At 41.1% G+C, this 15,835-nt stretch overlaps 1 protein-coding gene across 8 annotated transcripts in view; it reads right to left on the reverse strand.

Moving 5' to 3' along the window:
• Positions 1-15,835, reverse strand: part of CASK (calcium/calmodulin dependent serine protein kinase) — a 450,866-nt gene that overhangs the window by 21,991 nt on the left and 413,040 nt on the right. For 2 of the 8 annotated variants that reach the window (XM_075539419.1, XM_075539420.1), the window contains exons 18-21: positions 14,202-14,270; positions 12,638-12,673; positions 11,063-11,259; positions 1,494-1,609 (exon numbers count right to left, since the gene is read on the reverse strand). In XM_075539419.1, the coding sequence (XP_075395534.1) occupies positions 1,494-1,609; positions 11,063-11,259; positions 12,638-12,673; positions 14,202-14,270 (418 nt within the window). The remainder of the gene's footprint in view (positions 1-1,493; positions 1,610-11,062; positions 11,260-12,637; positions 12,674-14,201; positions 14,271-15,835) is intronic. The other 6 variants (XM_075539421.1, XM_075539427.1, XM_075539422.1 and 3 more) reach the window with 3 other exon arrangements.

A 15,835-nucleotide genomic window follows, 5' to 3' on the forward strand; every position in this document is an offset into this window, starting at 1 on the left:
GACCTGGCAATACGCACTGACATGAGGTGCTCAGAAACATTCTCCTCGCACACTTCCTCAAACAGGTACTTACTACTTGAGCATTGAAAATGAACAGTTGCTAAATTAAGTTTAACTAGTCTGTTTTTCCCTTTGTAAAACAAACCGCCATTGTGGTGTCCTCGTAGCATGTAACTGAAATGATACATTTAATTGGGAATAACAATGTGCTGCCCTGTGGTGGATGTGAAAAGGAAGTCTCCTCAGTTAACTGGACTACTTCCAAAGGACCCATGTAGCCACTTATATTCATTTTCAAAAATGTCTACTTTGAATCTTGGAGAAAAAAATGGATGATTCAGAGTTGCTAAGTAAATTTCCCAGTGAATCGTAACACGTTATAACATCCTATAGGGGAAAAACGCATTTCATATTTGTTACAATTTGTTGAATTGGAGATGTATTGGATTCATTTGAAGTTTTTATTGTTATAGGTTGGACTTTGGGTGTTCTTTTAAAAAAATTATTTATTTTAAACCATTTTATCGAGGGCTCTTGCAGCAATTGTAACAATCCACACATCAATTGTATCAAGCATATTTGTATATATGTTGCCGTCATCATTTCCAAAACATTTTCTAAGTGAACCCTTGGTATCAGCTCCTCTTTTTGCCCCTCCCTCCCCCTCGGTGTTCTTTCTAAAACCTTGGGAACTGATCTAATGCCAATATCAAGGGTTTTCATCAGAAAAAGTTGCTTAATTTTTTTCAGATTAAGAAGTTATAAAAGAATCAGCTCTTCTCTGGCTATCAGCATGCATTTTCTTTGGGCCTAAGCTACATCTTATGAATTCTGCAAATTCAACTGCAATGACGGCTCATATGTGGCTTTTCAAAAAACAAAATCAGTTTTTAACAAAACAAGTGGATATTTTGACTTAAGATAAACACAATCTTCCATATAGACAAACATACCATGTAGAGAAGGCTAGGAGAATGCTCCTGGTCTTTTAGGAGCTAGGAAATACCAGGAAGACTAGAAGAGGCGGAGTCACAGAAACAGAGCGAGCCAAGTTAGTGTCCCTGTAAACGTGCTCTTGCTAAGCAACCCCTGAATCGTTTCTAATGGAGCTCTCTGCTAAGAGTGACTCTTTGCACTCCGGTTTGTGTCACAGGACCACCACCAAAGGCGAGAGAGAGCCAGAAAGGAAGGCATCTGTTTAAGATCAATTCAAACCATAGAAGTAAGAGTCCTGGTAAGTTAGCAAACTCTTCAGCTCTCGCTTTATCAAGGGAAGTTTTAATGTGTTGAATCCCATTCATTCTACAGGATAAGGATACTATTACTTCAAAACAGCACTTTTATTCTTATACAATGTAATTCTGCACAGTATCTAACAACTAACCAAGACATTAACAAGCTACTGAAGTTCTCATGTGGTGGAACTTCTGGATAGAGAGCTCTGAAGACTGACTTGAGGTATTTAACCCGGCCTCAGTTGTACTTTTTCCTACCTGCATTGTGCTTTGCCAAATATTTATCTTTGTACTGCTTCTTTTTCTTGCCAAACCAGGTACAGCTGGCCTGCTGCTCCTGCTTGGTCTTCTCCATGGCAATGCAAGCTACTCGCCTAGTACACACATACAAAACAAACAAACAAACACACTCATATATTGTTTTGTGTTGATAAGGGGAAAAATCCCATTCATTTGAAGAATTCATTTGAAGAATTTATTTGAAGAATTTATTTGAACCAGCATAAATGTATGCATCTCAGATCATTCAGATGAAGGTTGTTCTTTGGCTTTCATAACAATTTTCTAGAAATGTGTTCAAAACAATGTTTTAAAACACTAACCAATGCTACGGATGAAAAGCCTAAACATACGACAGTCAGATATGGCGAAATGAGCATGGGCTTTTGAATCGAAACAGGCCTGGCTTGAATTCTAGTTCTGCCATTCATTAGCTTTTCTTGAGTATTTAATGTTAGCACGTTTGAAAGGATATTACATGTATTTACTTCATTTAATTTAACTACACAGGAAATCAGGCCACCCGTTTACAGATCAGGGGGCTTGAAGGTCTGAGAGGGGAAATACTGTTGATCTGTGAACAACACAGGGCTTAGGGGCGCTGGGCCCCAGCACAGTTAAAATCCCACATAAAGCTTTGACTCCTTCAAAAGGTAACTACTAATAGCTTACTGCTGATTGGAAGCCTTTCGGAACACAGAAACAATCAATTAACAACACACATTTGGTTTGTTATATGCATTACATACTGCACCCACATGAAAGCAACATTTTCAAGCTGAGATTAAAAAAAAGGTATTTTGTCAAAAGTGTACAGTTTCTGCACTTGTTGGTGTAGTTGTAGATGTTGGTGGCATTGTAGGCTAGGTGTGGTGCTGGGTTGCTAACTGGTTCATACCCACCAGCCGCTCTGTGGGCGAAAGATGAGGCTATCTCTTCCCGCACAGATTTACAGTCTCGGAAACCCTAGAGTCACTATCCGTCAGAATCAACAGGATGGCAAAGGATTTGAGTTTTAAGGTCATTAGTATGTCACTCTGATTTTTGTATTTCTCACCTAAGTGAATTCAGGTACCTGCCCCCCCCCCCAGAATACTTCCAAGTTGTTTGTGGTAACTTTTATAATTTTTGTTTCCTAACTGTTGCTGGGAAATAGAAATAGAATTAGTTTTTGTATATTGCTTTTATATCACCAGTCTTGTTGAAATCTCTTATTAATTCTATGTGTTTCTCTGTAGATACTTCTGAATTTCTACACACAATCACATCACCTGCAAAATGTTTCCTTTTCTAGTAATGATAACTGGAGGTTTGTTGTAGATGTCCTTTCTGTCAGGTTAAGGAAGCTCTCTTCAAAGTTTCTATTATGAACGGATGCCACATTTTATCAAATGCTTTTATTGATATGAGCAGGAGTCCCTGGGTGAAGCAAATTGTTAGGCACTCAACTATTAGTCAAAAGGTTAGTGGTTCAAACACATCCAGCGATGTCTTGAACGAAAGGCTTGGTAATCTACTTTAGAAAGGTTACAGGCTGGAAAACCCTATCTATGGAGCAGCTCTCCTGTGCACATTCCAACTAATGGAAACTAATTGACGGCATGATGACACTGATAAGACCATGTGGATTTTCTTCCTTAGACACCTAATACAGTGGATCATCATATTGCCTGATTTTCAAAAGTTGAATGAGCCATGCATTCCCAGAACAAAACCTGATGGGTTAGATAGTATATTATCCTTCTTAGATATTGCTGGCTTCAACTTACTAATATATTTTGTTGAGGATTTCTCTATCTATACAAATGAGGGTCTGTGGTTTACTCTTCTTGAATTGGATGCATTTAATTTTGGTATTGCTGGCGTCATAAAAGGAGTTCCCAAGTGTTCTATTTGCTTGAAGAGATTGTCAGCTAGGTCTCTTACACTCTCATGCTCACTAAGGGTCTATTTTAATTTTGCCTCTTTATTTATTTTTGATTTTGGGGAAAAGCCATTTATTGGGAACTATTGTGAACTCTCAGCCAACAGCATCCAAGACAATGCCCTATATCACCTAGGTGGCATACAGAGGAGGCTGATGAAAGTTTTGCTTTGGGATTCCTCTGACACAAGCCAATATGTTCTACTAGTCATAGCTATAGCTTATGAAGCACAATAACTTTAGAAATAGAAGCAGAATCAAAGAATTCCTGGCAGGTTAAAGGAAACAAACTCCTAATCCTGTAACGTTGTAGTGTAAAGCGTATCGTATAATACATAAATCTTTCAAAGCTTAAAATAAAAAACAAAAAGGTGCCTGGCAAATTCTGTAGTGTGGTCACATGTGGTGTCATGATGCACTAATGTAAATAATTTTTACCAGCCAGTCAGTAAACAAATATCATTATTTTAGCGCAGTCAGTGCACAGAACTATGCGAGGATTAAGGTCAACCTGGAGGGAAATCACCAAGACATGTTGGACATTTTATTGGTGCCTTGGATGATGATGACTTAGTAGGCAAGGAAATGGATGACAGATTTGGGGACCCGAAGTATATCAAAAGACTCGACTGATGTACTTTGTCAAGCAAGAAGTAATTTAACAAGGATAAATAAGGTAAGGCATTTGGATCCATAAAAACAGATCTCTCATCTATAGGATATGCAAAATGTAGCTCTGTAGCAATACATTTGAACAAAGTTTCTGGGTCTGGCTAATAATATTATTTCAAATCTTTACTCTTAGCACTGCATCTTTGTGGAGATTCTACAGGCCAGTTCAGCTTCCCACTAGGGGAATCTGCTCTTTCCCCTCAGCCAGGGATGCCTTCCTATGCCCCCAAAGCCCTACGTAAGTGTCAAGAGGCTCATGGTGTCCAGTGAGTCTTTTGCTTATTGTCCCAGTTAGAATCCTTTTCTCCCTCAACATTCTTGCATATTTATTAAGTTCAGGTTTGTTGAATTAGAGAGGAACATATTTCAAAGTGTGCATTTCTTCCGTTTTGCCATAAGCACACATACCATGAAAACATTACTGCGATCTAATTACCATATACACTCATGTATAAACCGAGTTTTTTCAGCACATTTTTAGTGCAGTTTTGGTGGTAAAGTTAGGTGCCTTGGCTGATATTCCGGTCAGCTTATACTCAAGTATATACGGTAACAATCATCTCTAACACCTGCAGAATGTCTTTTTTTTTTTCCTGCAGAATTTCTTCTGCACTCCCCCTCCCTTTTAATCCCTCCCTTGTCCGTACCCAGGCAACCACTGTCACTATAGATTTGTTTTCATTATCCGATTTTTGTATAAATGGAATCATACTGTATGCTCTCTTTTTCTGCCTGGCTTGTTTCCCTCAGTCTAAAGATTTTGAGATTCATCTACATTGTTGCATGTATCAATGAATCAATCCTTTCTATTGCTGAGTTGTCATGGATCCCATTGTAAGCATACACAATAATTTAGCTGTTAACCTATTGATGGGCCACTGCATAGTTTCCAATTTTTGACTATTAGAAATAATGCTGCTTTGAGCATTCACGTACATGTTTTTGAGTATATATTATGTCCTTATTTCTCTTGGGTAAATATCCATGATTGGAACGCTGGGGTCATAGGATACGTGTGTGTTTAACTATTTAAGAAACTGCTAAACTGCCTTCTGTTGTACCATTATGCATTCTGAACAAAAGTGTATGAGAGTTCCACTTATTCCATATCCTTGCCAACATTTGGTATGGTCTTTTTAATTTTAGGCCTTTCACATTTCATCAGTGAGATAGACTGCTGCAGTGACTAGTGGCTGCAACAATGGTGTGGTAGTTATATAATCATTTGTTAATTTGAGAGGATTAACAGTGAAGGGGTGGAGTCTACCCTTGTCAATCAGGTCATAGCCAATGAGGCCTCTGTGTGGGCATGGCCTTCTGGGAACGCCTATATTCCTCCTTGAGGGGGGAGACACATTCTGGGAACGCCTGTATTCCTCCTTGAGGGGGAGTCTCTCTGTTGACTCCCTGGGAAACATTGCAGCTGACAAGACACATGGAACTACACTAGTGCCAAGAGCTGGAGAAGCCACGAGGAGACCCCTGCCAGTGCTGAGATGCTTCTACTGCCACTGGATCCACAAGACTTCCCACCCACTGGCCTGTGGTTGTCCTGCATTTGGCATCATTGCATGTGTTTTGTGAATCTGAAGAGGATTTTTAAAATTTGTTTTACTTTTTAAATTTTTTTACACTTTATTAGGGGCTCATACAACTCTTATCAGAATCCATACATACATCAGTGTGTAAAGCACATCTATACATTCTTTGCCCTCATCATTTTCAAAGCATTTGCTCTCCACTTAAGCCCTTTGCATCAAGTCCTCTTTTTTTCCTCCCTCCCCCCCACTCCCTCATGAGCCCTTGATAACTTATAAATTATTATTTTGTCATATCTTGCCCTGTCTGATGTCTCCCTTCACCCCCTTTTCTGTTGTCCATCCCCCAGGGAGGAGGTCACATGTAGATCCTTGTAATTGGTTCCCCCTTTCCAACCCACTCACCCTCTACCCTCCCAGTATCACCCCTCACACCCCTGGTCCTGAAGGTATCATCCACCCTGGATTCCCTGTGCCTCCAGCTCCTATCTGCACCAGTGTACAACCTCTGCTCTATCCAGGTTTGCAAGGTAGAATTCGGATCATGATAGTTGGGGGCGGGACTGAAGAGGGCTTTATAGATTGGTATCAGCTCTATGGGCTAATACTGGACTTGTGAACTTGAGCTGGACTGGGTTGGGATGTCTTCTTAATGCTCTTGATTATAAAGCTCTTTCTTATAGTCTACCGTGGCTAAATGGGCTAAAGCATAACAAACACGAGGGTGGCACAGGACTGGGCAGTGTTTCGTTCTGCTGGACACAGGGGCGCTGTGAGTCCCAATCAACTCCGTGGCACCTAACAATCACAATAGGTGTGTAAAGGAATCCTGGGGGTGCTGTTGGGCTGCTAACCACAAGGCTGCGGGTTTACACCCACCAACCGCACAGGATAAAGATGAGGCTGTCTATTCACCTAAAGATTTATAGTCTCTGAAGTCCTCCTATATAGGGTCACTACGAATTGGAATCCACTCAATGGCAGTGGAGTTTGGGTTTCATGGATAAGTAAGGAGTGGGACAAAGAGGAGGCTTTCCACTCCTGTTAAGAGTTGCAGTCTCAGACACCCACATGGACAGCTCTACCCTGTCCTATAGAGTTGTTCTGAGTTGGAATCGACTCCATGGCCATGAGAAAGGAGCCCTGGGGGTGTACTGGTTGGGTGCTTCACTGCTAACTGACAGCTCAGTGGTTTGAATCTACTAGCTGCTCTGTGGGAGAAAGATGTGGCAGTCTATTTATTTTTAAAATCATTTTATTGGGGCCCATACAACTCTTATCACAATCCATACATACATCAGTTGTGTAGAGTACATTTGTACATTCGTTACCCTCATCATTCTCAAAACATCGGCTCTCCACTTAAGCCCCTGGCATCAGCTCCTCATTTTCCCCCTCTCCCTCCCTGTTCCCCTCCTTCATGAACCCTTGATAATTTATTATTTTGTCATATTTTACACTGTCCGACATCTCCCTCCACCCACTTTTCTGCTGTCCATCCCTCAGGGAGGAGGTTATATGTAGATCCCTGTAAGTGGTCTATTTCTGCTAAGATTTCCAGCCAATGGGAAACCTATGTGGCAGTTCTACGCTATCTTATAGGTTGCTATGAGTCAGAATCAACTGGATGGCAGTTTTTGTTTTTAATGGGTGTGTAGTCAGTTTTTAATTTTGCTACTGTACTCTTTTCTTTGCTTTTTGTGTCTTTGGGCTCTTTTTCACATCTGCTATGTTTCTCTCAGAAGGAGCCCTGGTGGCACAGTGGGTTATGTGTTGGGCTGATCACTACAAGGTCAGCAGTGTGAAACCATCAAACGCAGCACAGGAGAAAGATGAGACTTCCTACTCCCAGAAAGAGTTACAGTCTCAGAAACCCCCAGGGCAGGTCTACACTGTTCTATGGGGTCACTATGAATTGGAATTGACGAGGGCCGGGAGTTTGATTTTAGTTTTTGCTTCCCTCAAGATATTCTTCATGCTTATTATCTTATTAAACAAAACAACCCCCCCCCAACCCTAGTAAGCACAGCTGTTTAAAAGCATTTGTCTCCTAATTCCAACATCTGAAGTGGGCTTGGGCTTGTTTCTGCTGTCATTTCTGCCCAGGCTCAAAATGCTGCCTTGTTTCTTTGTGGGACAGGTTATTCTGGTTCTTGCTGGGTGTTGTTCTTGAAACTGTTTGTGTGGAGGATAGGAAGATGTCTACGATTATGAGCAAGGAGAAAAGTATCATTCAGAAACTCCTTTTGCTTGTACCAGATATCTGGAACTATACTGCCTTGTGTGAGGCTCCCCCGCTGGCCCAGGGTATGTGTATCTGGATGCAAATCCATTCAAGGTAGAATGGTGGCCAAATGGTTATCAGAAATGTGTTCTCCATTTACTCTGCTCCGTAATGAGACAGCTGCCTCCACAGTCTCCTGGGTTAAAGGGAACACCAGCATGTTTAACTGCTCTTATAAACAGAGTCCTGATGGTCGTGCTGGGTAAGCACTGGACTAAGAACTGCAAGACTGTCGGTTCTTCTAGGGAAGCGAGGAGGCCATCTGCTCCCATGGATTGACAGCCTTGGAAGCCCATGTAGGCTTGCTGGGAGTCAGAATCGACTTGATGGCAGTGAGTTTTTCATGAGCAGATATTCTGGAGAATAGCCTTTTGTAGTCCTCACAATATAGAGAGGGGCTCCTACAAGACTCCCCAGTTTGTACAGACCTTGGGGGGGCTTAACCTTGGTCCTCTGGCACAGAAGTCACAGCAAATGTCTTCCTGGCAAAATGGGCCAACAGGGGTACTCTTGCATTCTGTTCATTGTTCTGATTAAAGACTTTCATGTAAAAATTGGCCATCAAGTCCTCAGATACTGTCACGCTACTACATGCTTTTAAGGTAATTTAACAAACTATATTTTCTGTAGGACATTTCCTTCCATTCTTTGTTCCTCCCTCCCTCCCTCCATCAACAGGAAGACTGATCTAAATAGCCTGGTCACCATGATGGGAAGCAGGAAGCTATCTTGCTCTTCCCACTGCCATTTCTTAGGAGTCTTTTCCAGGAAATGGTTTTCTCATTATTGGTTAAGTGGGTCTAATAGTAGACATGTGTTCTAACCAGGTAGGGGAGGTCTGGAAGCTATAGCATGATTTTTCATAAATGCTTATGTAACAACGTTCTGAAAGACATTTTGTAAAATGTTAGGATCAGTAACATCACAGCAACATAAGCAAAAAAACAAAAACCAAGTTCACTGCCTTCGAGTTGATTCCGATTCAGAGTGGTTATGGGCTGGGTTGCTAACTGCAAGGCCAGCAATTAAGAACCCCCAGCCACTCCAGGGGAGAAAGATGAGGTTTCTAATCCCATAAAGACTTACACACTTGGAAACCCACAGGGGCAGCTCTACCCGGTCTTATAGGGTCGTTATGAATCAGAATTGCCTTGATGGCAGTGAGGGGTCATTTTTTTTTTGAGCTAGTAATCCAAGAAGACTTGGTGGCTTAGTGGGTTATAGGTTGGGTTGCTAATTGCAAGGTCAGCAGTTCAAAACCACTAGCCAATCTGAGGGAGAAAGATGAGACTTTCTACTTTTGTAAAGAGTTATGCTCTTGGAAACCTACAGGGTAATGATAAACATCAGCAAAGCCACTTAGAAATCCCAGTTCGTTTCAACTGTCTCTTAAAAGCCAGCTGGAAGGACGATGCAAGACAAAAGGCCTCTCTGTTTGGGCATCTGGAGTGTTCATCAGCCCCAACAGCCTCCATAGAGGAATAGTGAGAAAAATGGGTGCAAAATGTCAAGGGCCTCTGTTCTCTCATCCCTGGGTAGTTCTGGGGCATTGGCACAATGCCTAATGGTTCCTCTTACGTTTGTCACATGAAACAATAGTAAGGCTGCAGTACATTTCATTACCAAAGTACTGACAAAGGGAAAAGCATCAACTACGTAAGTTGCAACACGGATTTTGGCCAGCAAGAATATATTTCACCAACACACAGAATAGGCTGTGGTGCCTAATTAATCCCTGCTCTCTCAGTGAGAAGCAGGGCCGCGAAACCGGGGCTGATTTCACCTGCTTTCCAAAGGTGAACTTTCTAATAGGAAATGCATTTTTAAAAGCTGGAAAAGCAAAGAACAAAGCGTCGGCCTTCCCTTATCTCCTCACACGGAGACACATTTTAGCTTCAAGGATGCTGAGTGACAGTGAACCAGGGCATTTGGGTTGGGATTTTTTTGCTGGTGGAGGGATGGAATGGGGAGGTGAGCACAGAGGGAGGGGCAAGGCGAGGGTGCATTCTAAGAGAATGAAACTGGAATGTGGGCTCCAGCTGACGTTAGTAATTAAAAAAGGTTCAATCAGAACCTTAAAACCATCCCCCAAACAAAAACAACAGGGTTGATTCTGATTCATATGAACCCCATGGGGCAGAGGAGAAGCGCTTGGTCGGGGTCTGAAGCCGTTAATCTTTCTGGGAGCAGCTGGTGGGCAGTCCAATGCTTAATTCACTGGGAGACCAGGGCACCTTAGATAAGAGTTTCCAAAAAACAGAAACAAACCCCCCAAACCGCACAACAAACTTACAGTTGTCGATGACAACTCTACCCTGTCGGACAGAGCTGCCCCTGTGGGTTTCCACAGCCCTAACTCTTTATGGGAGTTTCTCCCCCTGAGCAGCTCGCTTCGAGTGCTGACCTTATGGTCGGCAGCTCAACCTGTAACCCGCTGCCTCTCTACAACTCCAGAGATGAGAGCTAGGAACAACTCAGCCAAGGAGGGTGAAAATGGTTACATAACTTGCAAGAACGAAATTGATGTCACTAAATGGTACACCTCAAAGTTACCGAACGGGTGCATGCTTTGCTGGGTTTAGTCTCCACCAGAACAAAAAGAACGCAGTTCTAAAACATCTGAAAATAGCAGGCGGAGCACAGCGGGAGCTCTGCTGAGTAGCTGTGATGTGGTCCAGGGCTAGGTCGGTTTCTCTCTTGACCTTTTCTTATATGCATCTAATGGTCCTTTGACAGCACCTGACTCCTACTAAGGATCTCGCAAGGTGCTGAGAACTTTGAATTCTGGGCTAACTAATCTTCAGCTGGCCTCCCAGGAGCCCTAGTGGTGTAGTGGTTACAAATTGGGCTGGCAACTACAGCGTTCACAGTTCAAATCTACCAGCTGCTCTGTGGGAGAAAGCTGGGGTAAATAGTGGCAGGCTCAGAAACCCACAGTGGCACTTCTACCCTCGCTTTGGGTCAATAATGACTCAATGGCAGTGAACTTCTCCCCCCCCCCCCCCCAAATCAGGTAAAACAAGAACTATATCAAAAACAAGTCTTAAGCTCTAAAACAATTATGCAAAGATGAACAAAAAAAGATTTCATTTTTATGATAAAACCAAATAAGCACACAGGGAAAGCCTACCATTCCTGAAGCTCCGGAGAAGGGATGAGGCCTGCAGTTCCATTTTTGGAGTTCTCCAGTTTACCCTGCCACCAGTTGTGATCATCCTTACTAATAATCTGGATGATGTCGCCAACTCTGAAGCGAATGCCTGCTTCTTTGCAGGGGATAAGGTCGTCCTTGGCTGGATCATATTCGAATTGTGCTCTGACATAGATCTATAAAACAGGCATTTGTGAGAAAGGGTGCCAAAGTGATAGGAAAAAATACAGGCAGCTCTAAGCTCCTAATAATCACACACTGACACTTACAATACAAATAGTTCAGATGATGAAAGGAAAAATGAGGCATGGGAATACAAGACAAAAAATGTCCACCACTACAGACAACATACTACTTTTGAGGTGTAAAGGTTCAAAATTTTGCTGCTTCTAATTTGAAGGCAACGCTTAACATACATCTACTTGATTTCTGTTTTTACCATAGCAGAAACAGACTTAGTATTTTAAAACCTGTATATATTTAGTTGATGTTATGGATAAGTTGTGGCCTTTAAGCCATTGAAACCAGCATTCAGGGTAGGTTTTAACCTGAAAATCGCACGTGGCAGAAAACCAACACAATCTCAGGGTTGGTATCTTGCTGTAGAATGGCAGTGTGTCTACACACAACTGAACAACGTAAAGGTAATGCCAACCAAGCTTAAAGGGATTCTTATGTGGTAGCACTGTATGAATAACTAGATGTGTAAACTCTTTAATAAGGTACAAGGCAGCCAATGCAATGACTAAACTGTTGATGAATTCTATTGGGTGCTAATGACTGCAAACCATATTCAAAATCTGACTAAGGTTTAAAACCACATTTTAAGAAAAAGAACATTCCCCTACCATTTTTATCTCCTGAGATGAGATTTGAATATTAATGTTTAAGTCACTGTAAAGACAACCTGAAGGCTTTGGAATCATTTGATGATTTTTCGGTTCAGAAATCCAACCTAGGGAAATAACCAATCTCTGCCCTTGGACCTCAGAGCTATGCTTTTGAAGTGCTGGTAGTTTGAAAGGCACTTGCTGGTGTTAGGCCACACTGAACTTTTCAGATTTGAGCTAACATGAGGACAGCAGGATGTAAAGCAAAGATAGTTCTGTACTTTTGTTTTGTTTAGAAGTTTCACATGGACAAGTACAAATTTAAGAAAAGCTTTCAAATTTCAGAAATGTACTACTTAAAATTGTTCACCAGCATTCATTTTGCAGTAATTCTGAGAATTCTATGAATTTGGGAACTTACAAAAAAATCGTTTTTCACACCAAAGGCATGCCCACAAGACACCCCCAAAGGCTGAAACTTTAACCATCAACACAAAATTATCAGGTTGAAATTACAATAACCATCAGAGCTACATAGATGTGAGGAGGGGCAACTACTTTTTTTAGGAAATTAGTCATGTGTATGTTAAAATGAAATGGTACAAGCTCTGAACGCTCAAATGTTATGGTCCAAATGCAGACATCATGAGATGGCAAGGGTTAATAGAGGATTGGCCATTAGCAGCTCAGTTCAGAGAAATTTCTATAGAGGATATCTATTCACCTGTCTTCCTTTTGGCTGGGTAGTTGATGGCAAGTCCTGTAGAATAAAGCCAACCCAGGAGAAAAAATTTTCATTTACTTGTCAAGAGTACAAGATAATTTGTGTGTTCTGTTACAACATGGTTACAAACTTAAAATGAGCTAGATATAAGTAGAGAGAATAAACATTATTTCATTTCTTAGAAATACTGAGTTATCAAACAGAAGAAAAGAAAAGGAAAAAAAAATCAAACCCAGGCCATTGAGCAGCAAGCTGAAGAAAGCAGGTAAGTGTAAGCAGAGAAAACATGTGTTCTTAAGAAACAACTCAGCATCTTCAACACAAAAGCCACCGCAGCGAAACAGCCTATTTCAAAACAAAAAGAAAAAGACCACCACCACCAAAACGAGCCCCCGAGCGGAAAAGGGGCTGTAGCCCTGTTCCATGTAGCCTCTGTGACCATTTCCATTCTGAACAATTCAAGAATTAGATGGATTTTCACCATCTTAGAAGCATTTAATGTTAAGCATCATCAAGGACTTCCTTTGGTAGCCTATTCTGAAGTTCAAAATAAAGTCCCAGAAAAATTTCTTCTATACTTTCATTTACTGATATATTTAGAATAGCATTCCCACAGAGATGGTGTCCAAATTACCTATAACTTTACCTGATTGAAAAACAAATGGGTATACTTTCAAAGGGCCAGGAAAAAAGTGACACTGCTGTATTATTAGAACTTGCGATGGGTTCTACTGGGTGATAAACAGCAGTATCAGCAAGTTTGAGGTGGTTTTGTTACCTCCACTTTTGCAAACCCACACCTATAAATGCTCCCATTTGTTTACAGAAAGCATAAGCTATTTCTTATATATTAGAAAATGAATAGTTCTTACCAAAAAAAAAAAGAGCAAAATTCCAAGCTCAAGTCAAACGATTGAGTACTTTGTGTTAAAGATGTGATAACAGCGTGGCTTAAGTGCAGTTTGAAGCCGGTTCCTTTTGCTTTTCATATTCAAGCAAGGCTTAGAGTTCACAAAAATATGTGCACGTACCACAATAACAGAGGGCACACCAATTCATAAACTTAGATAGCGGAAACGAAAACACGTTGCTGATATCACTCAGAATAGAAAACTACAAAGCCTGAGAAAACCCAAATGCCTGCTCTGCAAAATGGCTTTCCATTTCTTTACTGGGGCAAACTTTTAAAAATCGGTATTTAGAAATTGAAAACAAATCGCCATTGAAATCCTTTGCAAAGGTTCGAGCAAAATCATCACCACCACACTGGGAGAGTAGAAGAGAAATAATTTTAGAATGACCAAAAAAAGTGTTTTGAACTACATTGCTTCAAATTGAACTAAAGAAAAGGTTTCTTGTTTGGTTTTTGTTGTTGTTATTTTTTAATGAGGAGACAATGTTTTAAAAAAAGATTTTCCAGGAGAAAAGTGCATTGTAGCTGTAGTAGCCTTGTATATCAGCAGAAGACAAAATTTCCACTGAACACACGTAACTGAGAACACTTATGGCAGGTGAGCACCAACAAAATTGTCACACTTTTGCTGTGTGGAGCTAGAGTTCTTACCGAAACAGAATTGTTAGTGCTGCCATGACCATTAGCTGGGGACTGTCTGGAAGTGGAGGGGGAATCTCTCTGAAATAAGACACAAGGGTCATTAACACAGAACACCAGCACAGAAACACAGAGATATTTACATCAACAGTTCGAACCACAGTCTGACAACCATTTCCTTTGAGGTTTTAGCTGTACAGTTGCCATACTGACTGACTTGCATGATTTCACAGAAGTCTGAGAAAAGTTTTGCAGCTACAAGAATCTTGTATGACAAGCGATGGTGGTCATTCCTTAATCATCGCTTTCTTGCTGCCAACGTTCTATTTCCTTTGCATTATTTAAATGAGACCCAGAAGTGACTTGATAGCAAAGACCCCAGCAAGGGCCATAAAATGACAACTGCCATTCTACAATGATTATACTGAAGATCCTAAGGGCCTGATTTATTAGGAAAATTTGTTTGGAAAAGTACTGAATAATTTCTGGTGCTTCAGTATCAAGAACTTGCTGAATGATTCAATTGAAAGTAGAATGAATTGGGGTAATGGTTGGGGAGATTCCTGATGTCGCAATTACCTCAAAATATTTCTATGATTATTAAGGGTAAAAGGCAACATACAGGCCAGAGAAGAAATCTTTATTCTTGAAATCATTCTAGCAGAGTGATTAAAAGCAACAATCTTGGGCTTATAAGCAATATTACACTCCTGGCAAAGATCCCAGGAGCAGCAGCCATTTCCCCTTTCCATTCTCCTTCATAGCCCTCACTTTGTCCCTAAATACACTCCAAATCCTTTCCCAGTTCCAGTCCTTATTGTAAAAACAAGAGAGAAAATCAATCTCTAGGGGCGCTTTTGACTTCTGGTTTAATAGAGTCCTGCTAAGCCTTTGAAATGCGGATGTCTGCTGAAAAGACCAATCACTCCCACCCCTTGCCCCCTAGAAGATTTAGAGAAAGTCCTAGAACTTGTTAGCCTTATAGAATAATGGAATTTCTTAGCTCAAAAATTCCCAACTGAAGTAAATAGATGGATCTCCAGGTTTCAACCCAGAGACTCAATTCAGTTGGGCAGAGTGAGGTCTTGTTGTTTATCTTTACCAAAGGCCTGGGGAATGTAGACACAGGTGGCCAGGGAGCTTGTCTTAGCTGCTAGCGTTGCCTTAGCTGGTAAAGAATTCCAACCCCAGGCTAGAATTAGGCCAGTGAGTAAGAGGGTCAACAAGATTTGATTAAGAAGTAAAAGGGTCATCAAAGGTAAGGAAGGTACAGTGGGTCTTGTATGCTCCCACTGAGGAGCATAGAGTTTACACGCACAACACTGGTCTCAGTGCAAAACTAGGTCAACCACTTCAAAAACAAAAGAGAAACTTGGGTTAAGAACTAAGAGAAACTTCTGGTTGGTCAGTTAGCCCAAAATTCAAAAATCCAAGTGTGTTTACTGGATTTCTTCAAAAGACAAGCAATGGTCTGAAGTATACCTGTGATTTCAGAGCATGAATATTATTTATGTACAATAAGGGTATGACATTCTCTCATTCCGAGCAAGGTTTGTGCTCTGGATAACAAAATTTCACACTCTGAGTCTTGGAGTCAAAGAAGTTCTGCATGTTCTTATGAAATATGAGGGGCCTTCAAAAAGTGT

This window comes from Tenrec ecaudatus, chromosome X, assembly GCF_050624435.1.
Source record: "Tenrec ecaudatus isolate mTenEca1 chromosome X, mTenEca1.hap1, whole genome shotgun sequence".
NCBI lineage: Eukaryota > Metazoa > Chordata > Mammalia > Afrosoricida > Tenrecidae > Tenrec > Tenrec ecaudatus.